The sequence below is a fragment of the Nilaparvata lugens genome, chromosome 1, assembly GCF_014356525.2.
Source record: "Nilaparvata lugens isolate BPH chromosome 1, ASM1435652v1, whole genome shotgun sequence".
In the NCBI taxonomy this organism is placed as follows: Eukaryota; Metazoa; Arthropoda; class Insecta; order Hemiptera; family Delphacidae; genus Nilaparvata; species Nilaparvata lugens.
The window spans coordinates 37,456,951-37,483,538 of NC_052504.1; the positions used below are offsets into that span (position 1 = coordinate 37,456,951).

Genomic DNA, 26,588 nt, shown 5'->3' on the forward strand with positions numbered 1-26,588 from the left:
TAAATTCTCCTTTAATCTGCACAAATTGTAAACGCTTGTCAAAGCAACTAATGAACCAATGGAGTGCAGAGTTTTTAATTCCTACAGCTTCAAGTTTTTTCAATAGCTTTCCCCTATCGACCGAATCAAATGCTTTAGACAAGTCAAGGAAAGAAATAATTACTTTATTTTTCGATTTTATTGATTCTATTACGTATCTTGTTACCTCAAAAAGGGCATCATTAGTATTTTTTTATTTTTGAAAGCAATATTGGTTCTTTGCTAGAATATCATTACTTGTCAAGTATTCCATCAATTGTACTTTGACACACTTCTCAATAATTTTTGAAATAGAAGCTAAAATGGAAATCGGTCTGTAATTTGTGAGTTCGTTTTTGGGGCCGGATTTGTGGATTGGTATAATTTTTGCAATTTTTATGTTCTCTGGAAACTGCCCCAAATGAAGGCTCAAATTAACAATGTGATGGATGGGATATATTAATGAATGTATGTTATCTTTAATGATTTTAGTTGGGATAAGGTCGTACCCAGGTGCACTCCTGCCTTTAAGACTATTTATTACATTTGCAACTTCTTCAAGTGTTAGAATCTTAAACTTAAATACTGAATCAACTCCACAATCATTATCATTAATTTCCGGTTCTCCAATTGGGTTCAATGATGTGAGTAGTATAAAAAGGGGTATAAAAGTATAAAAGTATATAAAAGTATAAAAAGTAGTATAAATGACCTTCACCTCAAGGTCACCCAAGGTCACCAAACCTAACCTCAAGGTCATCTAGGTCAACCAAACCTAACCTCAAGGTCATCTAGGTCAACCAAACCTCAAGGTCATCCAGGTCAACCAAACCTAACCTCAAGGTCATCTAGGTCAACCAAACCTAACCTCAAGGTCATCTAAGTCAACCAAACCTAACCTCAAGGTCATCTAGGTCAACCACACCTAACCTCAAGGTCATCTAGGTCAACCAAACCTAACCTCAAGGTCATCTAGGTCAACCAAACCTGACCTCAAGGTCATCTAAGTCAACCAAACCTAACCTCAAGGTCATCTAGCTCAACCACACCTAACCTCAAGGCCATCCAGATCAACCACACCTAACCTCAAGGCCATCCAGGTCAACCAAACCTAACCTCAAGGGATCTAGGTCAACCAAACCTAACCTCAAGGTCATCCAGGTGATGGTCCATATGACAGGAGGAGTGAGGGTCATTGAGAATGTCCATATGTCATGTCTGAACATGGAGTGGGATTCGTTGAAAATATCTATCTTCAATGCCATTTTGATCTTTAGAGCAGCATGGCCATGTCGATCTAGAGTCTCCCATGGACATCTTGATCTAGTAGGTCTACCATGGACATATTCATCTGGTGTGATCTCATTACTACACAAAAATCACCCACACACACATACTGGTGGCACGACTGCACAAGACACAATGTCCCACTCCTTGCAGAACAACTCCTTTTATAGCCTACAGTTCAAGATCCCCAATGAATTATTCTCAATTTTATGTGTTTTTTTTTTTTTAATTTTTTTTTTAATTTTTTTTTTAATTTTTTTTTTAATTCTTTTTTAATTTTTTTTTTTAATTTTTTTTTTTTTTTGAGGTTAGGTGTGGTTGACCTGGATGGCCTTGAGGTTAGGTGTGGTTGACCTGGATGGCCTTGAGGTTAGGTGTGGTTGATCTGGATGGCCTTGAGGTTAGGTGTGGTTGACCTAGATGACCTTGAGGTTAGGTTTGGTTGACTTAGATGACCTTGAGGTTAGGTTTGGTTGACCTAGATGACCTTGAGTTTAGGTTTGGTTGACCTAGATGACCTTGAGGTTAGGTGTGGTTGACCTAGATGACCTTGAGGTTAGGTTTGGTTGACTTGGATGACCTTGAGGTTAGGTTTGGTTGACCTAGATGACCTTGAGGTTAGGTTTGGTTGACCTGGATGACCTTGAGGTTAGGTTTGGTTGACCTAGATGACCTTGAGGTTAGGTTTGGTTGACCTAGATGACCTTGAGGTTAGGTTTGGTGACCTTGGGTGACCTTGAGGTGAAGGGGGAGTCTGGTGCACTTGTGCACCAGACTCCCCCTTTTTATACTACTGATGTGGCTAGTGAGGTTCCAACTGAGGTAAAATATTTATTGAAATTTTTACAAATAACATTGATATTTTGTTGTAGGGTCGTTTCACTATCTCTAGGAAATGCATTGATTGGAAATGATTTCGCGCCTTTGGCCTTCCCAGCAATTTCCTTAACTACAGCCCAGAACTTTTGAGGGTTATTAGATACTTCATCAACCTTACTCCTATAATAATTATATTTGGCTTTTTTAATAGCGGAATGTAATATATTTCTGAAACGGATAAATTCTTCTTTCAGTGCGATATTGTAAGGTTGTCTGATAAGTCTCCTTTTAATTTTGTCGCGATGTCTGATAGAGTTAATGAGGGCGCTAGTGATCCATGGTTTTATTTTTGTGTTTTTCGCTGAAATTTTAATTTTTGATGACTTTTCACAGATTATCTCCTGAATTGTTTCTATAAATGAATTAGTAGCCTGATTGATATTGTTTTCATTGATGACATGGTTCCAGTTTTGGCAAGACAGAGAATCTTTCACACCTTCCCAATCAGTTTTCACGTAATATTTAGCTTCGTTATGAGATGGGATAGGTTCGGTGTAGAAAATTTCATGCAAACAGTATAGTGATCGGTGATTGAGGTTTGAATTACTACAGATGTCACCTCGAATAAGGGTGGCAGCTTGATAAAATAGTGATCAATGCAGGTGTTGCTAGCTGACCTGGTACTTTGTCAACACAGCAAACGAGACCTGCATCGTTCAGCACATCTACAAACCTCTCTTCTATTGATTGGGAATTGACATTTAAAACATTACAATCCATATCACCAGCCAGAATTTTTATACACTTGTCATTATTCGTATTCCTCTGATTGTTATAATACGAATCAATTGAGTCAATGAAAACGCCAGACTAGAATTGGGACTACGATAGCAGGCTAATAGTTCGCATGGCACCCCGGCCCAGTCGAAGGTAAGGGAGAGACAAGTTGCAATACCGCCTAATTGGAGCTCGCGACAAGCAGCAGATATTTCACTATCTATGTATACTACTACTCCATCGCTTTGATTGATATTATTGAATGATCTAAACAAACTATAACCTGGGATTTCCATCAAATCACTCTCATCACCTAACCAAGCTTCAGTTAGAATTATACATGTAAAACGATAATTGAGGCTTTGTAATAATATGCTAATTCATCAATATTTTTCTTATAACTCCTAATATTTTGTTGGATAACTGTAAACTTTTGATGGGTTGCACTCCCGGGTCCCCCGCTCTCAAGAAACTTGCAACGGAAATTTTGAAAATCTGTACACTCCACACAATCTATAGATGCTGTATCTAACAATTCTACTGCATCTCTTATCATAATAAGAGAAAAAGAAGAAATAATAAAACGAACGACGTCAAGCCGTCCGATCAGCAGTGAAAACGTTAAGAGAGTAATTGACCGCATAAAGGAATATTCATATGAAGATAGTGATTACCTTTCAAATATGTAAGATAAATGGAAAACAAGAAAGGAAAGATAAATATTAACACAAGTTGACTTTGATACTATTATATCCTTTGCTTTCACGCAGATTATGAACGTTTGCAATTGAGTAGCGATAAGCTGCATGGGACTAGGTTTTAGTGCTGAAGGCCTGTTTATCAAATTCCAACGATAAGAATTTGACCACCTTTTGTAGGCCTCTTTTTTAGTGAACCTTACCAGTGGAAGACAGTAGGCTATATAGAAGTATATATTTGCTCTCTGAGCAACAATCTTCTTCTTTCCTCACTCCATTCCTCAAATGCGTATAGTTAAGGCTGTTATTGAATGTTTTTAAGAATAGTATAAACAGCTTGAATTTTATACACAAAAGAAAAGGCTAAATCTGATAGAATTAAAATAATACAGTAGCCTATTATAGAAAGGAAGAAGGATAATCTTAGTCTCCATTCAGTAAGTTGGTACGGTATTTGTAGATATGATAACTTAATTCGAATATGAAATGACATAATTATCTTTGGAGATTAATACTTCTTGAATAAATGTAAAGAATGGACTAGAATGTACTATGGAACAATGTAACTTTGTTTGATCTAGTTTATAATGATCATTATTTAAATTAATCAATTGTTGGTGTAAATTCACTGAGTGAATTTCATATATATTTATTGTATAAATATGTCCTTGAATAATTAGACAGGAATGGAGTAGCGCAGTAGTGATAATAGATGTGGCAATTTGCATGAACAGTATAGTATGAGTTACTTTCTTGTAAGACATAGAGTATTATCTAAGTGCCTCATACTCTAGGGCTAGAACGTTGGAACAGTGCTTCATTATAAGCATAGAATATTTTAAGTTACAAAATATGCTAATTTTAATGCAGAGTGATCTTTCGACATACTTTATTCTTATAATTTCTATCTGAATACTACTTTTTTCTGTTGGTGATTTAATTGGGAGTAATCGCGCATTACTAGCCTTCAGCTTGAGTTCTCAAACAGATTACCACATTCATCTTAATATGTGAGGATCTAATGCCTAAGTAGAAGATATATATAAATAGAAGATAGTATATATACTAATGGAGGATATAATAAACAAAATACTACATTAATCGAATACACTTCTACGAGTACCAAAAGAAAAGAATAACACCGAGAAAAAATAAATGAAATCATGAGCACAAGTCCGTACCAAGTCCAATGCAAATAATTAAAATTATTCATGAATGAAGATAATTCAAATGAAATATAGATATAATGCTCAGTAGTGTTTTTGGAAATAATAAAAAAAATATATAATACTTTACGTAACTGAAAAAACTCTACTCACAGTCAAAAGCTCACCAACCAAAATCGTTTCTCAAACCCTCTTATTACTTCACTTCACTGGCGATGTTAGGTTCGGAGTTGGTGGGCGGGGGAGCTGCTATGCTGGCTTCGCTGTTGTTTGGCGGCGGCGTCGTCGGAACCCGATCTCGGCTGGCGATGCTCTCCACATGTGCGAGGTCTCGCACGCGAAACGGACGCTGCTCCGCCGATACTTTCGCCATGATCTTACAATCCGAAGTCCAAACAGCCGATAGCTTATTGTTTTTCAGCAATTCTCTGGCAGCGTTAAATATATCTCTTGTTTCAGGAGTTAGATGCTCGTTCATATAAATAGGGTTGTCGGGAAATGCTATATTAAGGTCTTTTGCAGAGTTTTCCTTTATGCCTTCTTGCAGCCAACCACATATCTTTTGTCAACCGGGAAGTAAAATTCATAGACGGAGGTTTCTTGTCTGATTTCTGACCACCTATCCTATGTGCAGCTGATATATCAGTGTGATAAAAATTCACTTGGAGAACGCGGGCTATGTCTCCTAGAATTACAAGCACATTCTCCTGTACGTTACCGGCACACCTGATATAAGAATATTGTTTTTACGCGTCTGTTGTGGAGATCCTGTACATTCAGTTTTACGTTCCTCAGTTCATCTTTAAGACGCGTGTTCTCTTTCTGTAGTTGACTCACGGTTTCACATGTTTCATTACACCTATCTTTGATGACTTGGAACTGTTTCTTCATTTCCTCCCACTTTTCGTTGCTGTCCTCCCACTTTTTATTAGTCTCTTTTCTGAATTCGTTGATCGCATTCAATAGAGTTTCATTGGAAATTTCACGATTAGCTGTTTGATTAGTCCCGGAACTCGCAGGTGATTTAGTACATTTTTCGCACTGCCACTTCTTATTCTTTCGTGAAAGTACACAGTCCTGATGAAAGGTGGTGATTTGGCAAACTGGACACTTAACACAATCTTCAGTTATTTTATCGTGACACCGTTCACACTCCATAATACCGACTTTAGTAACACTCTTTATACTAGATTGGAAATATAAATTAAAAAGACGTTTCAACTCGAATAACTTTGGTAGGATAGAATAATAGGTAGCACGGTGGCCGGCCGGCTTAAACTCGCTGTTTAGGAGCGTGATAAGATACCTTCCGACCGCATCGACTGCTCGATCAGAACTATGCATAAGTAGTTGAATAATAATCATCATGGAAGATGGAATTCTCAAAAGCTATACCAAGTACAATAAAATAATATATGAGAATAAGATAATAATTTAAAGCATTGTTGATTAGAGTTCAAAGCTGTTCCAGGGGATAGTCCACGACTGGAGTGCGTATTGGAGGAGACATAATAGCTCTTGCCTCACTCCAAATATAACTTCGAATACATAAATAAATTAAGTCAAAGTCAGAAGAATTTGCCAAATAATAATTACATATAGTATCAATTTACTATTCACTCCTAGCAGATCAAAACTGTTTGGCATCTCTATGTGTTCAAACAAATCGTTAGAAAATAAATTAGGTGTTTCAAATGTCGAGAAGTGAATATGCCAGTTTTCATTCAAAATATCTGATAAGTTGAGATATTCAGGTATTTTCTCGAGTTCAAAAATTGGTAAAGAAAGTTTTGTTAATTTAAAACTCAAAGTTTCACATGTGAAAGATGTATCATAATTGTTACATGAAAACTTGAAAAACTATGTTGGTTCTGTGATTTTTAGTGCTCAATTAATTACGATATTATCAATTAAGTGTGTTGGGTAATGCTTACTCATGTTCTCATACAAGTTACATGTAGAGAATTAAATCAACTTTTTACAGGTATGATTGGGAGCGACATAAGAACAAGACATGCATTTACAGCCAGAACAAGAGCTACGTGGTGGTATCGGCTATGTTGTCATTCTTCGTGCCTCTGACAGTGATGATCTACGTGTACGCGAGGATATCGTGGGAGATAGCGCAGCGACATGTCAACCTGGACGCCATGAACAACGGAGCGGCGCACTCCGCTGCCACTCACAACAATCACCACATACGAGTAAGGTTCGACTATTATAATTTAATTTGAAACGAAAAATCAACATAAAGCCCAGTACCATATTATTACTGATTTGAAATAGTGAAACACTACAATAAAACAACATAACAATAAACTCATTACAACATTACAAAACCTAAACATTGTACTTATGACAACATTACAGTAATAGCAAAAGTCTATGGAGGAAGTAATATTACAGTAACACTTCATTGAAATGGGAAAAATGGAATATCACAACAATGTACTTAATACATAATGTACATCTCAATAACATGAGTATGAGTCTTTTTTGGAGAAAACATCATCCTATGATGAAGAGACATAGATTGACCTAAAGTTTCAGGTAGGTTCTAAGCCATCAACGTGTGATTTCTCGGCTTTCTATTTTCTATAAACAGAACTTAAGCAGGCTTATCTCACTGCATGCGAAAACACGGTTTCGTCTGAAAGAATTGTCACTCCCATACGTTTCATCACAATGAAGATGGTCTTATTTTGCTCTTGAAAAGTTGAAAATGATAAATCTTAATCAATCGAACGAGCGCTAGCGAGTTCTCACTTCTGACTTACTGAAGGCCAAAGTGGTTTATATGTTCTACAATAACTTTGGAAAGAATTCATGAATCAGCTTTAAATTTTGAACACATATTCTTCGTAGTTCGTTGGACAACAAAATTGACTCACTCCTTCGTCCTTTTTCAGGATATAGATAGAAGTAATATTGTTATGATTTATCATTTTTAGTCAGCTGAAGAATTCATTACATGTAAACTCTACAGTTTTTCATTCATTCATAACATCAAATGAGGCAACTTGAGAGCAATCACACGCGCTGACACATGAATTCAGCTGGGATATACAACATAATTTTTGTCATAGTCATTCAATTCCATGCATGAAATCAATCCGGTAAACAGCTGTTTTCTGAACAAATAAACATATGATTCTCATTACAGCATACTCTACTGTAATGAAAACATATGTTTTCTTTACAGTCGAGTATGTTTCCTAGTTCTGAAAATAATAGGAACAGCAAAACTGCTACGAAAAACCACCTTCAGCGCTCCAGGTGGAGGTTTTGTCAACTTCCACAAAATTCCCGATTCGGAATTTGTAAAATAGGTTATGTTTATAGAATGCATGTAGTAACGTCAGCACAAGCAGGTAATGTTTTCTGTTTCTCAATTATTCTTCTTTAGATTATTATGACAAATTAATAGTGTACGTTACTTGGTCGTGAATGTCTTTTGCAGTGCTCGAATGAAATACTAGTCTCGGCTAACACCTCGACTAGAAACATCATTCTTGCCTGCAAAAGGCCCCTTCCCATCCTTGTTACGTAAGATACTTTTACATCAACAAACTGGTACGGGCTGAGATATCAATGTGCGGTTTTCGACAATAATTTTCTCTTGGAACTCTGTATCTTAATCATGTATCACATGACCACCTTCTCATTTAAAAAAATGAATTTTGATCCATGTGAGGGACAAACATGTTGAAGCGACAGAGTTATGTTTGAGAAGTGATTTTTCAATTTAAATAGGATCTCCAATGAATCCTACTATCAAATTATTCTTGTAAGAGGAATATTTTGCTATATTCATAATTCTCATCAACTCAGTATAATTAAAAGTTGCGGGTTTCAAAGATTACAATACAACAGTTCGTGAGCGAGTTCTCCAACCCAGGGGGTCACTAGTGATAGACTTGTTCATCTAGTTTGTATGGATGGTATTGCAACGGTGATTCCACTAAAAACCATAATGGTGATTTCACTAAAAGCCTGTGATAAAAGATTCAGTAATAAGCAAAATGTTTTGTATCATTATTAACTCCATCAAAAAGTCAAATCTATATGAGAACATCAATACCGCAATTCTCATCAAGAAGCATGAATCATCAAATATGATTGAACGCTATCAAATAATCATCAATTTAGTGACTCTCACAAACAATTCATGCAGTTTAGTAATCAAGCCCCTAAGAGGTACCTAACTCCCATTACAATATTCTCCATCCAGGCTACAGAATATTGATTGACACACATAACACTGTTGAAACTCTATGAGACCTATACTTCTTATTATCTACAACAATACAACACCTTATTCATAACCCGTGGTTTCAAATACGTGAGAAAAAAGCTTTGAAAATTATCTCTCCTTTTTTTATTGAGGTAAAAGGTTAATGATGAAGTTTCTTTCCTGGTAGAGCGATAAATAGGGATTGATGATTCTGATTATTGCCAGTTTATAAAACAACGATTACTTTTAATCCTACATAGCTATCCACTATCCCCGTAGAGAAGGTAATGGAATGCAAATCACGTAGAACATTGGAGATAGAGCAAATCCCTGCACTTTGCTGATATATCCGTCAATTCATTTTCCACTAGCAGTTAATTCTCGTTTGAATCGAGCACAAGATTTCGAAATTGCGAATTGAAAAACTAGAGATTGAATTCCGTTATACATTCAATGATACAGATACAGGTCAGTTATTAATCATATTCGATAAAATAGTATATTACTTATCGATCAAATGTTGATTCAACTCTAGAACGAGATCCATAATTATTCAGGGAGAGAGAAGTGGTTTGAATTGTCCGAATAGTCTTAAAAATAAAATATTTGAACTTTGGATAGTGATTTATAAGCTTAATCAACTGGCATATCAACTAGCAGAGGGACCTTGAAATTCTAAACCTTCTTCTCATGCATGAGGTATATAGATAGATAAAGCCTGTACTCAAAAGAATAAATTTAATGGTTGAAAGATTTTATCTTAAGAGCAGCTATTTTGATTAAGTTTTGGAAATTATAAAACTTCTTATCTCCCGTTCCTAATCTAAAGGTACATTTTCGTTTGTGCATAAATTTCCGCAGTCGACGACGACAAGCATTGTTGTCATTTATATTGTCCAAATTTCAAGTGTTTTAAAAAAAGCTGATTTAATAACTTTTCATTTTCGTGTTTATTATTCAAGAATCAAACATTTCTAATAATATCAACATATTGCCATTTAAAAGTATAAAAGAATATAAACTCAACCTCCCCCATTAAAACATAATTGAACATTATCTTTTAGGCTATTTAGAAGAATTGAAATCTGCCCAATCTGAGATCCTCACCCTGTCGTGGTCGACGACGGCATTTACGCACAAATGAAAACCCAGCTTTAGGAAGAAGACTACTAGCCAACCACGCAAAAAGTAAGAGTTTGTTTTCCAACCAAGTGACTTATTTTTTATACTTCCAACAATGTTCAAACTTTCAACAACAGTAATCAGCTTCTATAGAAAATTAATAATAGGAAAAAATGAATAACTGAAATTTTCATCAGAAATAATAATAATAATAACTGCAAAAGTGAGAAAGAATACTTTACCAAAATGACATGAATTGGAAATAATACATTAATGAGAGAATAATTAAAATTAGAAAAGAAGTGCACCGTATGGGAAGCAATAGCAGGGGGCAAAGCCTCCCGTATATATACGTATATATTTCCGTATATATTGTGAATGAAATAAGTATATTGCAGACCTGGAAATCAACTAATAAGAACACATTTCAATATCAACATATAAAATGTGAATAATGTGTGATGTGCATTACTTCCATTTGATAAAATAGCAAATACAAAATACAACAGAGGAGTTCTGAAGTTGCGAAGCATATTATGTAAAGAATATACAATAGGGAAGTCAGTACTCCCCTTATCTTTGCTATAGTGAGGTCCACTATGGCGTACCATGTTCTAGAGTAGGTTTTGTTAGTTTTTGTGTGTATTATCAATTAGTTAGTGTTTAGTAAGTCATTAGGTTGTTAGTTGTTATTTGAAATAATGTTTTCTATGTTCTGTCTTCCTTTGCTCATTAACCAATTGTGTACTATTGCTTTGAACTTTCTAGGAAGATTAATCTGTTTAAAGTTTGCAGGAAGTAGATTATATAATTTTGGTGCTAAATGATTGAAATGTCTCTGGTATAGTGCCTTCCTTGCAACACTGGTGATGAGAAGATTCCTGTATCTGGTGTTGTGGTTGTGGTATCTAGTTTGAAATGTTGTTGGGTTCTTGTGTAGTCTGCATAGTATCTCCTTGGAGTAAAGCTGTCTTGCATCCATCACGTCAAACTCATTGAATAGCTGGTCTGATGAATAGCGTGGAGGCTTCTGGTTGATGACCCTCATGATCAGCTTCTGCACCCTGAGGAGCGGTTCAATGTGCAAGAAGCTTGCACCTCCCCATCCCACAATCCCATACAGCATGAGGGACTGCGCTAGAGAGAAGTAGACAACCTTAGACATCCCTTGTCGACCAGTGTCCTCAGAATCCTGAATCTGTAGATGGTCTTCCTCAGTCTCCCGCATAATTCATTGAGATGATGATCCCAGCGCAGAAAAGAGTCCATAGTAACTCCCAGGTATTTCTGTGTCTGTTTCCTGTGAACTGTGTATGGAGTGTTATTCCATTGATTCTTGATTACTATCTCATCTCCTGTTGGCTGTCCATGTTGAGTCGCCGAAAAGGTCAGAAAGAAGGTTTTCTCATGGTTCAATGTTAGCAGATTTTCAGCCAACCAGCGAGACACCCGCTGAAGTCCAGTCTCGGCTTCTCTCCAGGTCATCTCCCAGGTCGGTTCAGAGAACAGTATAACAGTATCATCTGCAAAGGTGGTGATTGATCCATTTATTACCATGTTGCATAATGGATTTATGTAGAGAAGGAAAAGAATTGGTCCTAGTACTGTTCCTTGTGGCACTCCAAACTTTACAGTCAGCTTGTTGCTTATACATCCATTGACTCTGACACATTGTGTTCGGTTTGATAGGTAGCTCTTGAAAAGATTCCATGCGACTCCTCTTATTCCATAGTTATCAAGCCTTGAAAGAAGAATGCCATGTGACACCGTATCAAAAGCCTTCTTTAAATCTAAGAATACTGCTAATGGTTTCTCTTCAATGTTTATTTTATCGGCAATCTGAGTGGTCACATAGTGGATAGCATCATTTGTACTGCGACTAGATCTAAAACCATATTGGTTTGGCGATAGAAGATTATTTTTTTCAAGAAAGCTGATCAGTCTTGTTTTGATACACTTTTCAAAAATTTTTGATAATGTACTGAGTAATGATATGGGTCTGTAGCAATTCATATCTTTCTTATCTCCTGTTTTGAAGATTGGACAAATGACAGCTTCCTTAAGACACTGTGGAAAAACACCTTCCTCAAAAATTCTGTTTGCAATATGTGTTAAAGGCTTGGCAAGTATAGTATTATTCTGTTTGAAAAAATCTGGTTTTAAATTATCGAGTCCAGGAAGATTCAGTAGAGTCCAGTAGAAATATGATTAATTAATGCAGAGAATCGGCATCGCTATTCTCATCTTTAATGAGTACTGAGTTACAGGTTTTCAAAAATTAGTAAATTTTAGAAAGAATCTAATTTTTGTCTATTATCAACAATAACTCTTTATTGTCACTATTTGAATGTATAATAAATTCTGAGCGTAATTGTGTCCTTCACAGTATGATATCAATAATAATTGAAGTTCTTGATATAAAATGAATTTGAGTTTTACTAAATTTTCTGTTGCAGACTTATTCGAAACGGTGCGTAGCAAATCTGGAAGAGTCAGACCAAGAACGATCCGAAAGTGATGACGTCGTGAGAGCTGGGAGGTAAGATTATGTACCATCATAAACTTCATTGAACTCATCAAGGATTTTTCAACATGACCATTCATTTTGTTTGTAAAGTTATTATTGAAAGAAGATTAGAGCTTTTCACAAATTAAGTTTTTAGTGAATACTCTACAAACGTTGCATGCAATTCCATCAATATAATATCATTGGTCAATCCTTATATTACCCTGCTGCTTTGCTGCTTCATGCCAACTTGATTGATATCTGCTGGTTGCAATATACAATCTTATCTGAAAATCTCAGAGAATAATTATTGATAAATTTATTCTTGAACGACAAATTTCCTATCAAAATCTTCCGAATACAAAACCAGCAAATCCTCCAGAGTTTCCCAAAGTCTATCTCAATTCCACCAAACTTGATGAATTTTTAAAAAACATTTTCAATGTTTTATTGAGGATGGAATTGACAGATTTTATGGGAAATATAGTGATCTACAAAAAATCTAGACATTTACTTCTGTAGCTGTAAGCTGAAGATTCGTTCTATTAACATCATAGAATGTAAACTGTAGGCCAATAAAATAATTACCATGAATCTGAATCAACGTTTTTTGCAAACTATTAATTATCCACGAACAATCAATAACTATTGATCTATTTCAAAAATGGAATAAGAATGGAAAAATTGATGGATAATCGAATGAACAGCTGAAATGTTACACATTTACACCTCACAGTATTCTCAAGAGAAGTTCTAGTTTGTACTTTATTTTATTTTCTTTATACTATGTCTTACAAAGAATGGAGAACGCTTTGACCAATAATCTTTAGAGTTTGAACAGAAATTTTCTTAATCATTCCAGATAGAAAAATCGTGAATCAACGGAATCAACTGACTTCCTAATTTTTAAGATGTAAAAGCCTAACAATAAATCTTCATAAGAAGAGATTCTAATAATTATGATCTCAAACCACAGACATTTGGCATTTCCATTCTATCCTTCACAACGTTAGATACGATAAGTTTGAGGCTATGAAAATAAAACTGTATAGTACAGTTACAAAATTGATAGGACAACGATTTGCAACACACTATTGGTTTGGAATGAAACTTTGAAAAACTGAGGTAACCTGTAGATGGTACAAACAGGCTTGAATTAGCTAGCTCTTCAGCTCGGAGAGCTTTCTAGTTATTAATTTGACCATTCTATGATTTTGAAACATTCGATTAGCTCTTTATCAATGTATATTTACAGTTAGACAGTTTCTTGTTCAAACAAGGTCTCGGAAATAGTGATATTATTTGATATTCTCGCTTTGTGCTTTCAGGTTGATGCCCCCGCTGACAATGCCGGTTGTGACACCGACTGGGGTGATTTCGGCGAACAGCAGCGGTCGGTCTGTGGAGAGCAGCCGCCGCCTGCGATTCGGTGACTCGGCAACCCGCGTGTCATCATTCAAGCGCGAGTCCAAGACAGCTCAGACTCTGTCCATTGTGGTCGGCGGCTTCATCGCCTGTTGGCTGCCCTTCTTTGTCGCCTACATCGTCAATCCCTTCCTCGACAATGGCACAATAGGCAACTGGCTCATGACCTTCCTCACCTGGCTAGGTCAGTCACCAGTTCATTCATCCTACCCTACAGCATTTGATAGCTCCATTTATTTAATTCACGATATTGTTCTGAATGTCAATGTACTTCCAGCCTCATTTTCGATTCAATACCTTTATCCATGAATTCCTCAATTGTCCGTTAATGATTATTGTTTTTCATTCTGTTCACTTCAATTATTGTATTTCTCTTCATTCGATTGCGTAATCATATCGATAGTATATTTCAAGTCCCTATTATAGTATAATAGAATGATAGTATATTATTTTCAAGTCCCCTGTTACCCCAAACCAATATAAGAATGAATAAACAAGGAAATAAAAGATGAATATCTAGTACTTCTTAGATGAGAGCATTCAACATCACTGAACATATGCAATTCTTTGTTCTCAATTTTTTACTTTCAATTATCTTAGTATTATCCTGATTTAAAACGATTAAGATGTGATTTAGTCACCAAGTTCAACTGTCTGTTCCACTTTTTTGACGATATTTTGAATCACATGAGTTGAATGTTTAATTTTTGACAATATTTTCATTCTCATGATTTAACAATCTTTTCAGAAGTGAAAAATGCGTGAAATAAATAAGTTAATTACAAAGAACAATCCTGATCACAAATGAAAAAGTTTGGTCCAACTTTCTTTTTAGGAAATAATTGTTTGCAAAACATTGGACACTAGAGACAAATATCCACAGAATTATAATGATAGAGCACGTTTTTCATCGCATTTTTTTCCAGAAGAACCTGAAGATTTGAATTCTCATGAATTCCACTCTCCTACTTTTCTAACGTACGTACCTTATACTCATCACACAGAACTTATATTAACCTAGGTCAATAGATTACCACTGTCCTTATAGCTCAAACTTTGATTTGCTATAAGGTTTCATTTTCGGACTGGGTGGTTCAATCGAATAAAAAGATTTTTCAAAGAATATTGATATCCACTTTTTTATAATGTGAGGGTCATTTTTCATCTTTTCAAAAATCAGCAAATATCATGGAAATTTGATAGATAACGGAATTACTGAATCATGAAACCAAAGAATATTGAAAGCTAATTACGTTCCAAGGTTCCTTCGGATTCACATGAAAGGTTAATCATGATCATTTACAGTACAGAAGAGTGAGGGCAGTCGAGAAAATACCAACTCTTCTTGAAAGTGAAGGTAAAAGTGGTTTTGTAGCAAAATATTTACTCAAGAGGGAGCAACTCTTTGATCTTACAACTATGTTCACTCACTCTAGCTAGACTAGCAACGTTGAGTTCGTTATTCTACTGTCTTTTCCAGTCAGACGACAGGAATGATGATTTTGATACAGAATTTCACCATGAATTTAAGATGTTTGATGTTGTGCCCGTCAATTCATACAATTCCACGATTTAAAGCTTCCACTAGGTTTTTCAGGACCAATGTAATGTTAATATCTCCATTCTCATGGCTTTTCAGAGCAACGGAGATCTCATAAATGTGATATCGTCAGTCACCTTGTCTTTATAATATTGTATTTCTATCCAATCTGGAATGAAACCTATGAACATCAAGATAATTGTGACTCAGTTCTTTGACATGAATATGATAATAATAACCAAATGTTTAATTTCTTCTGAATCGATTCATTGATATTGATTTTTAATGCTCTTTGGAGTAAAATAGCATTCCAGTTCAAAAGTATTGAAAATTATCCATGAAAATTCTTATGTATGAATCATATATTGATAGAAGGAGCGTATTCAGAGAAAAAATCTAGTTTTCTTTTTCATTGGTTTGCCCTGATAGATAGCCATGAATTTAATCAATACTGATCTATGACAATAATTATATTAATAAAGATCTTTTTATAATTAGAATACACCATTTTCTCGATGATAATAATACACAAGATAGTGATAAGGAGGCAAGAAGATAATAATATATGTATTTGAAAGAATCTATAATATTATAAATTGAAAAATCGGCTTATATATGTGCGGGATGGGAAAAAATTGGAAATAAATTCAGAATTTCATCCTAAGCTCCGTTTTCAGAGAAGTAATTCAATTATGAGTATTTTAACTAATTGGTCTAACGTTACAAAATTGAACGTGAGCCACAGGAACGAACCTGTATGGAATTAGTTGAAAAATACGGAAAGTGAAACACGGGTACTGTGTGCAATTCATTATTTATCAACTTGCAAACTTCACTTCCAACGGGTTTCCGAAATTTCTATGGTTGCTATCCATTTGCGTTGCATGTTTACCAAGCACCTACATGTCATCCGGACCAGGGGCCAGAGTGTATGTTTAATGACATTTCTATACGAGCAGCTCTGAAAATTTGCATCAGATTTTTCGCTCTTCTCTAACAGGATGAACGGAGCATGCTCGTTTTGGAAACTGCGATTAAGTTTATTTTGAGAGGAACTGAACCGGATCTTTCTATTGCACTACCCGAAGTTTTCCTCAAGTATTGTGAATCCTCTGACATTGTGTAATTATAATACAATAAAATGATAGAAAGGGTGATAGAAATTCTGCGAAAAGCTTCTATTCAGTTTTAAATTCACCTACATGCTGTAATGTAGTGTATTTTCAACCCGTAATCGGATGATCGTAATCGAATATGATTTAGGAGATAACGCATTCAATGATTTATAATAGAAGAGTACTCTACTCAATTAATTAATTAATAATTGTGATCGAAGAATATAATGATATTTTGGATTCGATGATCTAGTGAAATATGAGCTCTGATATCCAGTCCACCAGATAACCACACTATACAACAATAATTTGAGCAGACATTTGTCGTATTGTGAAAAAGTGATACAGTTTATGAGAATTCTCCATTCGTGCTTTCCATAACAGATACACTGAATATTTGATGACTAGCTATTGCTTGACCTAGATTGTGAACAAATACTGTATGAAAAATCGCTCTACGCCCACCATTTCCAGAATATCGATCCGAGCCAAATATTTATCACTCAGTGTACAACTCCCACTCAGCAGAGTGAACTAGATGTTTCATCTGATAAGGGAAGACCTAGTGCCCATTACAGCTGCTCTGAATAAGTGCAGTAAATACCAAGGAACGAGACAATAAATTGTTCTCTATTTAAGCTCATAATCGCATAAAAGTGGAGTTTTACATTTAGCAACAGAGAATTAGGAGTATTATTAGGTGATAAGAGAAAAACGTAACAATACTTCTCCATCATTCTCTGCTGCCGTTTACATTTTCTAGATAGGATTATTACATTTTCACATCACTTCGCTACACACAAAACAAAGAAGGATCAATGAGTGTATGTTACAAAATTATTGGTTGAGATTTAGAAACACTGAAATGGGTGAATCAGATTCCTTATTGAGAAGTTGATGATGACCATGGAATATTCATTCAAATTATATGACTAGAGTATTGTAAACTAATTTATCATCAATACGAATAAGATTGGTAGTCATTGCTACGCTTGAGCTGCACTCAATCGAATGCGAAGCAAATTTGAATGAAAATTAAGCTTATATAGCTCCTCGTATTGTAAGCTTCATTCAAAATATAGTAATTTGAAGCTTCATTCAAAATATAGTGAATATAGTAATTTGAAATGTACGAGTAGTAATATGAACTCTATGGTTTCATGACACATGTATGATTCAATATTATGTATTCCAAGGAATCAATATGTGTATTACCAGTATATTATAGATTTATCATATTAATAATGAAATAGATACCTGCTTTTTTTTAAGGTGTGATAGTCGAGATTTTTTATTAATATTAGAATGAGCATTATCGAAGTAAAGAGTATTAGTAGGCATTAAATCTCGAAATTCATCTTGCGGCGATGCAATTGAGGCAGCAATGACCAAAAAGATAGGGCAGTGCACAAAACACTCCACAAAATTTCAGTATTCTACTGAGCTTTTGTTGTGACCGAGAAATTTGAATAAACCAGAGGCGAATCCTAACCAAATCCTGTGAGCTTTGTAAAATAGATGGAATCCTCTCACATTCACAATTCTTCTCTATTCACAATATGTAAACTGTGTTCAGGTCTCTGCAGTAGATGTAAATTTTCTAGGATCATGGTTCAGAAGGAAAAGACTAGTCATATACATGGAGAGTAGTATTATTATCCTATACAGTCATTCACACTATCCCATTATGCCACTGGATCAGCTGTGATATTGAGGCACATGAAATCACGGAAATCCGCCTCTGGCTGTAATAATTATCTATCAAATAATATCATTATTTTCATATTTTTCAAACTGTAAAATCTTTCACAACTAAGTGAAAGACAACACGTAAACCTCAATCTTCACGTGAATGAAGTATCATACTTCGAATTTCTAATTTAATTACTGACTATTTATCTACCAATTGACAATTTCTTAGTCTTTTTTCATTCAATTTATCTACCAATCAAAGTGTTTGTCTGAATGCTTTTTGACGATCTATGAGATATAAATCGAGCAGTATCAACCAGATTTAAGAGGAATGGAATATGCACTATCAACTACATCAATTTGGACTACATTCTATATTTCTAGCACATCACTTATTTATCAGAATCAGAGAAATATTTCAAAAATACTAATACTAAGACTTGATTTTCATCGAATTTCAAGGAAGTTCACCAATTTGGATAAGTGAGTCACATTCAAAATCTATACGTAAATCGAAGCTACATTCTATGAACTTGATAAATCTATTTTTTCCAAATGAGGGATAATCAATGATTGAGTGAGTGCTAAATTTAGGTCTGAAAGGAACCCTTCTGAATCTACGTCTTCAAGAGAGAGCTTTGAGACCCTAATTTCCGAGAAGGGTTCTTGTCCCACCAATAAGCCTCTCTGCTAGATTCCAATCCCTACTTGGAATATTCTTCCTGAAAAAAAAAACATGAAAAAGCCTACCGAAGAGAAATTCTTCTCCCCTGTGATTTAGCCTCTCGTGGAACTCATCACTTCTTCGAATGGGAATGGAAATAGAAATGCTGTACAGTACAGGCAGATCGACTCCAAGTTGAAGTTACTGAATTTCACTCCTCTTCAGAACCCACAGATTTTAACTAACTTATGTATTATACGTTATGGAAATTGTACAATTTGCACTTCATTAAAAAGGGAGATAATAAATTTAGTTATACAATAGAGAGATGGGTAAATGAAAATTGAAGCATTTGATTCTTATCTTTAATCACTGAAAAGTCTAAGGTCAATTTCTTCAAGTTTAGGCGCATCACTCTAGTTCATTTTCAGTGGATGTGATTGGAAAAGTAAAAATAAATCTCTAAATGGAAATATTATTGATTTTATTCCTGCAATAGCCTTTGCTTGATATCACATATCACATTATATCACAAGAATGTCTTGCATTGTTTTGAAAAGCATCGAATTATGTAGTAAAATTGTCCTTCTTTGCTTCGCATAGACAATAGAGACAAAATAACGAGGTATTCTTAAGTATATGTTGTAGGAAAGTTGAAAACGACCATCTTAGTCCAGCATAAATTTCTTGTGCAACCACTATAAAGTATAGTAAAAAGTGCACCAAAGCTATCTAGGAAAGGAATATGATATGGTATACAAATTTATATCCGGAATGTTAATAAATGTTGAAGCTTATTACAACATACTCTTGCTCAAGTACAGTGAACGTAGAAAGGGAAGAGTGGAGCAGATGGAGTCGACGTATAATACACAGAATAATTCACCCCCATCTCATAAATGTTTCGCAGATGCAAACCATTGGCTCTTTTGCTTTTCATGGACCTATCCACCCAGTTATTCAGAACTACAGTTACGTTTACGAGTATTTCTGTTGGCCTTACTAATTGAGTTTCTTATTTAAAAGAGATTAAAATGAATATCGATACCGCCGTATATATATTTTTCGAGTTTGAACATACTTCAATTTCTCCAACTTGTCGAATCCATAGGGTATAACCAATTTGCAAAATTGATTACTTGGAGTAGATTATAAAGTAATGTATGAATTGGAAGGCAGTCAGAACCTGACAACCCTATAGTTTCAAATCTTGTTCAAGCAAAGTCGGGAAAAAGTCGAGAAAAAAATCAACTACATTGATAATTCAATTACTTCTCCATCCAAGAATATCACTTATATTGTCAGAAATGATAAGAATTATTATTCTTCGTATCATATAAAATATGTAAAGTCGATATAATGCAGTAAAATGTCGAGAAGAGTTTTGAAACAAAAAAGTTCCTAGCATGTCGAAAATTTCATGTTTTCTGTTCGAAATGTCTCGACATTGACGAACATAATCATTAATTATTAAAAAATAACTATAAGTCGGATAAAAGTGATCTAGACACCAATAGAAAGGAGATATTCTCCTTGTTAATTTGATATAAGATAATCATGCATTACGACGCCCCATGATTCTGAGAGAAGTGATATTCAAAAGAAAAACAAATCTTCGCGATGTTTCCAATTTTATCATAGAAGTTGAATTTCCTTTTAATCCTTCAACCCTGAAGCTTTCTTAGAACTACTAGGATATCAGGGAAGATATTCTACATCCAATTCTGACGTTGAATTGGAAATTTAAGAAAGTTGCAATTTTACACGATTTAGCAACTCTGTAATTTCTTCGGATGGAGGGCCAAGTCTTAACTTATTTTACACAAACTATACAATATAGCACGACCTCTAATGCATATATTCAATTTGAGTTTTGAACAAGGGATTTTTCCAACTGTTATGAAGAAAGGATGTGTTAGGCTCTTACACAAGAGTCGTGACAGAGTGTTTATTGGTAACTATAGACCAATCTCTCTGGTCAGTAAGTTTGCAAAAATTCTAGAGAAACTCATGAAAAAGCGAGTCATGAATTTCCTGGGACATAATGAACTGTTGTCTTTCAATCTGTATGGATTTCGTGTAGGTAGAAGTACAGAGGATGCAATTTTCAGGCTGTCAAATTGTCAGTTTGTCACTTATACTATGGATGATAACAGGAAATGTTTGGCAATATTTTTAGATCTGGCAAATACTGTGGATGATAACAGGAAATGTTTAGCAATATTTTTAGATCTGGCAAAAGCATCCGACAGTGTTTCTCATGAATTGTCTGTAAGAAGCTGGAAAGCATAGGAATCAGGGGTAAAGTACTTGAATGGTTCAAATCCTATCTTCAAGGTCGTAAACGAACTGTTAAGATTGGGGACCATATCAGCAATGGAACTACAGTTGAATATGGAGTACCTCAGGGAACCGTGCTTGGGCCTATTCCGTACTTAATATTTGCCAATGAACTGTGCTCCTTGGACATCAGAGGAGAGATGGTAGCATTTGCTGATGATACAGCCATTATGTTTCGGGAAGAGGATTGAAACAACTTATTAGAATTGGCAGAGTATGAGATGCAAAAAATCATGCTTTGTTTGAATAGAAATCTACTTACTCTGAACATAGAAAAATCTAAATTTTTGGCCTTCTCACTGTCTGCTACACGTAAACCACAACAGAATGAGCTTATATTACACTCTGGCAACTTGTCCTGCAACTGCCTTTCCATTGAAAGAGTTGATAGAGTAAAATATTTAGGAATAATAGTTGATGATCTTTCCCGATGGAACAAACACATATCCTACATTGTAACGAAATTAAGAAAACTGGTATTTATATTTTTCTAAACTTCGTCATATCTTGCCTGCACAAAAACTAAGAACAGTATATGGTTGAATCTGTTGTTAGATATGGAATACTTATTTGGGGAGGTGCATATCACAATCATTTGGATCCACTCATAAAAGTGCAAAGACTTAATTAAAAATTATCAACTACAGACCCAGACTCTTCCCAACCGAACTGCTATTTAAAGATTATAACGTTTTGAGCGTTCGGCAACTATACATACATACAGTTCTTATTTTCATCAAAAGAAACATTTAACAAACAATGTAGACCATGCGCACAACACTAAATCTACCGATAGAGAGTTGTATATTGCTAGAAGAAATACAACTTTTGGTCAGAAATCTGTACTGTATATAGGCTGTAGAATTTTTAATTCATTATCAGTGGAAGTAATGGGAATGAACATTTCAAAGTTTGAAAAAAAGTATCAATCAGCGAGAAATTTTATCTAGCTGGACAATTCAATCGATTTGATCAACATAATCTGATTTGTTGACATGACGTCATGATAATCCTCCTAAACTAGAGTATATCATAATTTTCAAAGTTGATTATTATTTGACAATTTCAAGTGATTAGTGAGTGTTATTTTGTTATTCAATTTGATTTGTAAACAATCTGAATTAGAACTTTTATGTTTTGAAATATTTGGACTGAAAATTTGACCTGAATTCAAGTGTATGGAACATAACTCACTTTTTGAAATATTAGTGTATAGATAAATCAAAATTCGGGGGAGAAACAGTTTTGGGCTGTGCCTGTTAGTCCTTCCCCAATCATTTTAAAAAATTGAGTTCTGTTTATCAATAAATAAATAACGAGCGAAACTCGGTGTCCAGATATTATCAACTAATATTGCATTCTATTTGAGCTCTATTTAAACAATGCTTTACACTATCTATGTCTTTTCTTTTACTACGATAATTAGTTCTTATTAATTTTAGCGCTATTTACGGTATCCAATTGGTAGAAATAGCCCAGATCGATGTATTGTGAAAAAATTAATTTGTATTTAAAATATTATATTCAGAATTTAGACTGAATGCATCCCGATACATAGACTCTATAGTGGGATGCTATACGATAGTTTAAGGAAATTAATGCAAGTATGTAAAGGACTTTTTTCCATATTGTAAATGTTTTTTCATGTTTAATAAATACCTCTGACATAGGTTACATGACAGAGAATGAGCAGAGAGCCTTAATTATTTGTTGTTGAATGGAAAGTTGCTGAATGAAAATCAGGTAGACAATAATCATTAGAAGCAAACAGTGGCTCTTCAAGTTGCATCCTTGAATTCATCCAACACTAGAAAAGACACATCAAACTTTTTTTAAAGGCAAATAGAATCAGTAGCTCGAGTATGAGCTTATGTTCAAAGTTGAAATTCATATTTTTATTAGGATCTAATGCTCACAAGAAGTCGATTCCACTATTTTTGGCTGACACTTGAACAAAGAAATAATTTGAAGTTGAGTACGGATTCTCAAAAAAGGATTTGCGAAGTCGTGATCGTGAACAGAGCGTTTCGCTAAAATTTGTACGGGAGTTTTGCACGTTCTCTGTGCATTAAGGTGCGTACAGACTTATGCGCCATGAACACGCGCATTTTATTTTTCATCAGCTGATGTTATGCTCGCTATATAAATTATACAGAGTGTTTCCAAACCCCCTACCAATATTCTAGGGCATTAATCCTGGGTAAGAAACGCATCCGAATATCATAAAAATGGTGGCTGGAAAAAATGGCGGCTGTGTGAGTAAGTAAGGACTTACGGACAGTTTAAATATGATATTCAGATATGTTATGTTTCGTACCCTGGAACAAAGCCCTGGAATATTGGTAAGAAGTTTGGAAACACTCTGTATACAGCATCAGCTGACGAAAAGTGAAATGTGCGTGTTCGTGACGCCTAAATTCTGTACGCACCTTTCCATTAAATAGTATTGTCATTGCGTCTCATATGCTGAGTTCCTTATGGATCGTTGAAATAAACAATATTGAAGAGCAATTGAGATGAGCATGAGTTGGGTTTGTGTTCATAGCGCGTAAGTCTGAACCCAGCTAAAGAGAAATCATAGTACAGTTTCTCATTCCAATAGGAACCAAAATCTCACAAGAAAAAGATGTTCACATAGCCTCCAGGCATTTGCATGGGTCATGAGAAGGATGAGAATGAGTAATGAAAAGAACAATAGTTTCCGAGCCAACGGGAACGATATCTCAATTCAAAAATTATATTATTTAGTGAAGAAGTTCCTCAACCGATCACCCGTCCTTGAATATACAATATAAATTTAATACTTGCATGGAAAAATTCTCATCTAAATGATAACTTGGATGAAAAGACAACGCACCTAACCACTCCTCTGAATTCAGCCTGTATTTGTTCTGATCAATGGTCAATGAAAAATGAGTACTGTACAACAGGAGTAGTAGGCGCTATTGTAGGAATCAGATTACTCTAGAAAACAAAAAAACTAATAAGGACCGGAAGAATTCAGGCTTCTCTCATATTGATGTCAAATAAATTAATCAAAACCATCATCAAACAAAAGAATTCAGACGCTACTCTCAGATTAGTATTCCATAAATCAATCAGAATCTACATTGATAAAGAAATGCGAACCTATAATATTTTGAATAATTTCATTTGTTACAGGATGGTTGAACTCGGCCATCAACCCGTTCATCTACGCCTTCTACAGCCCCGACTTTCGGTTGGCGTTCTGGCGTCTGACGCTCAGGCACTGCACGTCGCGTCAGCAGCAGCGTGTGGCCAGGCGGAAGCAGACAGCAGGCAACAGTGCCTCGCGTCAGAACACACACAAGCGAGACGCTACCACGCACTACCTGCAGTGCCACAGGCCCTGATGTCGACCCTATCACACTGGCCGACAGGTCTGCTTCAACGACTCCTGTGTATAAGCAACGCCAAACAAACTGTTGTAGTTGTTCAAGACACGTGTTTGGAAGACTCAAATGTTGGTGTTCAGATCAAACATAAATATATTGGCACACACTTGGAAGCTGGACCTTCCTGCCGTCGTGTTCATTGTACAAAACTTTACCAATTCAGCTGGTAGATTTGCAGACTCTCTTTATTTTCCTATCCGATAAGTCATGCTTTATGATACTTCTGTTCCTAATTAGCATCCAGTGCGGAAGTGAGTGTTGCAGCTGTTTCAATTTCCTGTAACTCTGAAAACAGGCCCTGATGTCTAACCCGTGAAATATGAATAAGATGAAGCTCTTCCATTGTGCTATAGTGACAGAGATGTAAAAAATATCTATGTTGCACAAATCGACTTGAGATTATCTTCTAGTAAACGAAGTTCATAAACTGGTGATTGATTATGGTGTAATGTTTTGAGAATAAGTTGAGATCAGGTCATTCCTTTCAATAAGAAGAAGCTCTGATATTGAACTTCCTCTATCGTTTTGTAACACGCTAATAGTCGCTTCTTCCCGAAGAGGAAATTTCAACCCACTTTATACTTTCCGTAAATATTAATCATACGGCCATCACTTACATGTAACGTGAGTTGATTTTTATATTCAACCCAGATATCATAATTTCAGGTGTTTTAACTGTGTCAAGTGGATGTTACAATTGTCATAGATTGTATAAATATTTTAAAGTGAGTGTGCTTTTGTGTTCATTGAAGCATGCTTTGGTAGAAATTAAGATCAATGTTTGGAACAATAATTAATTTTATCTGATTTCATTTCATTATTGAATCGTGGATTTTCAGTGCAGATGAGTTTTGCAGCTGGAAGTGAGTGATATCTAGTCATTAAATGCAGTACAGCTTACTTAAAAAATACTATCTCCATTTCAATGTACAGTGTATTGTGAATCTTAATAACATCGAGTAAACAGATTTTTTCTGAATCAGTATGTATTATCTATTTTTTACAAGAACATGCTAAAAATTGCATGCTATTTTCTCAATATGACATGATTTGACAGAGAATGACTCTTACATTGTTAATTTCATGTCTGACTCTTCATATGATAAATAAGGTAGACTGACCATCCAGCTATCTCAGTTTATTCCGTGTTAATCATCGTTATAATAAATCCGCAATTCCTATTGATTCTGTAGTTTCAATTGAGAGTTATAAAGTAAACATTTCCATATTGTCTATTAAACCTATTATCAAGTTCGAAAAATTCAAAATTCACTATTTTGCAAGTTTTTCATTTTGCACAATTCTGGCTGTGTCTGTAAGTGAATTTAGAAATATTTATGCATTACAAGTGATTTTTTAGTTACCATGAATCTTTATAAACTAGGCCTATATAGGTGCTCCTTCAAAGTACAACTAGAATCTACTATATTGAGCATAATATTTTCAATACAGTTCCATTTTTGTGGCTTATTTAAGAGGGTTTTGTACATTTTTTTATTGTAAACAATGAAGAATAAATTATGTTGAACAAGCTTGCTTTTGATTCATTTCACGAGCTGATGTTCACTTTGAAGTTTCCAATCAGAAGAAAATTTATTGATATTTCACTTTATGATCTCCAAGCTATTGTATTGTACCTTGTCTACATTATTAATCGTTGAAAAAACATTTGTTACATGCAGTAGTTGAATTATAGTGAGAGTATTGTGATTCACACCTTGCTTCTCACTGTGTGCAATTGCTATTTCGATTTGCTATTTAGATACATC

General features: G+C 35.0%; 1 protein-coding gene across 3 annotated transcripts in view; it reads left to right on the forward strand.

Annotated features, from left to right (window-relative positions):
• The window catches only part of LOC111050641 (probable G-protein coupled receptor No18), a 251,319-nt gene extending 224,968 nt beyond the window's left edge, over positions 1-26,351 (forward strand). For all 3 annotated transcript variants that reach the window (XM_039420825.1, XM_039420830.1, XM_039420839.1), the window contains 4 exons: positions 6,750-6,969; positions 12,578-12,660; positions 13,956-14,236; positions 24,566-26,351. In XM_039420825.1, coding sequence (XP_039276759.1) covers positions 6,750-6,969; positions 12,578-12,660; positions 13,956-14,236; positions 24,566-24,777 — 796 coding nt within the window. In that variant the 3' untranslated portion in view covers positions 24,778-26,351. The remainder of the gene's footprint in view (positions 1-6,749; positions 6,970-12,577; positions 12,661-13,955; positions 14,237-24,565) is intronic.
• Positions 26,352-26,588: the final 237 nt, after the last annotated feature.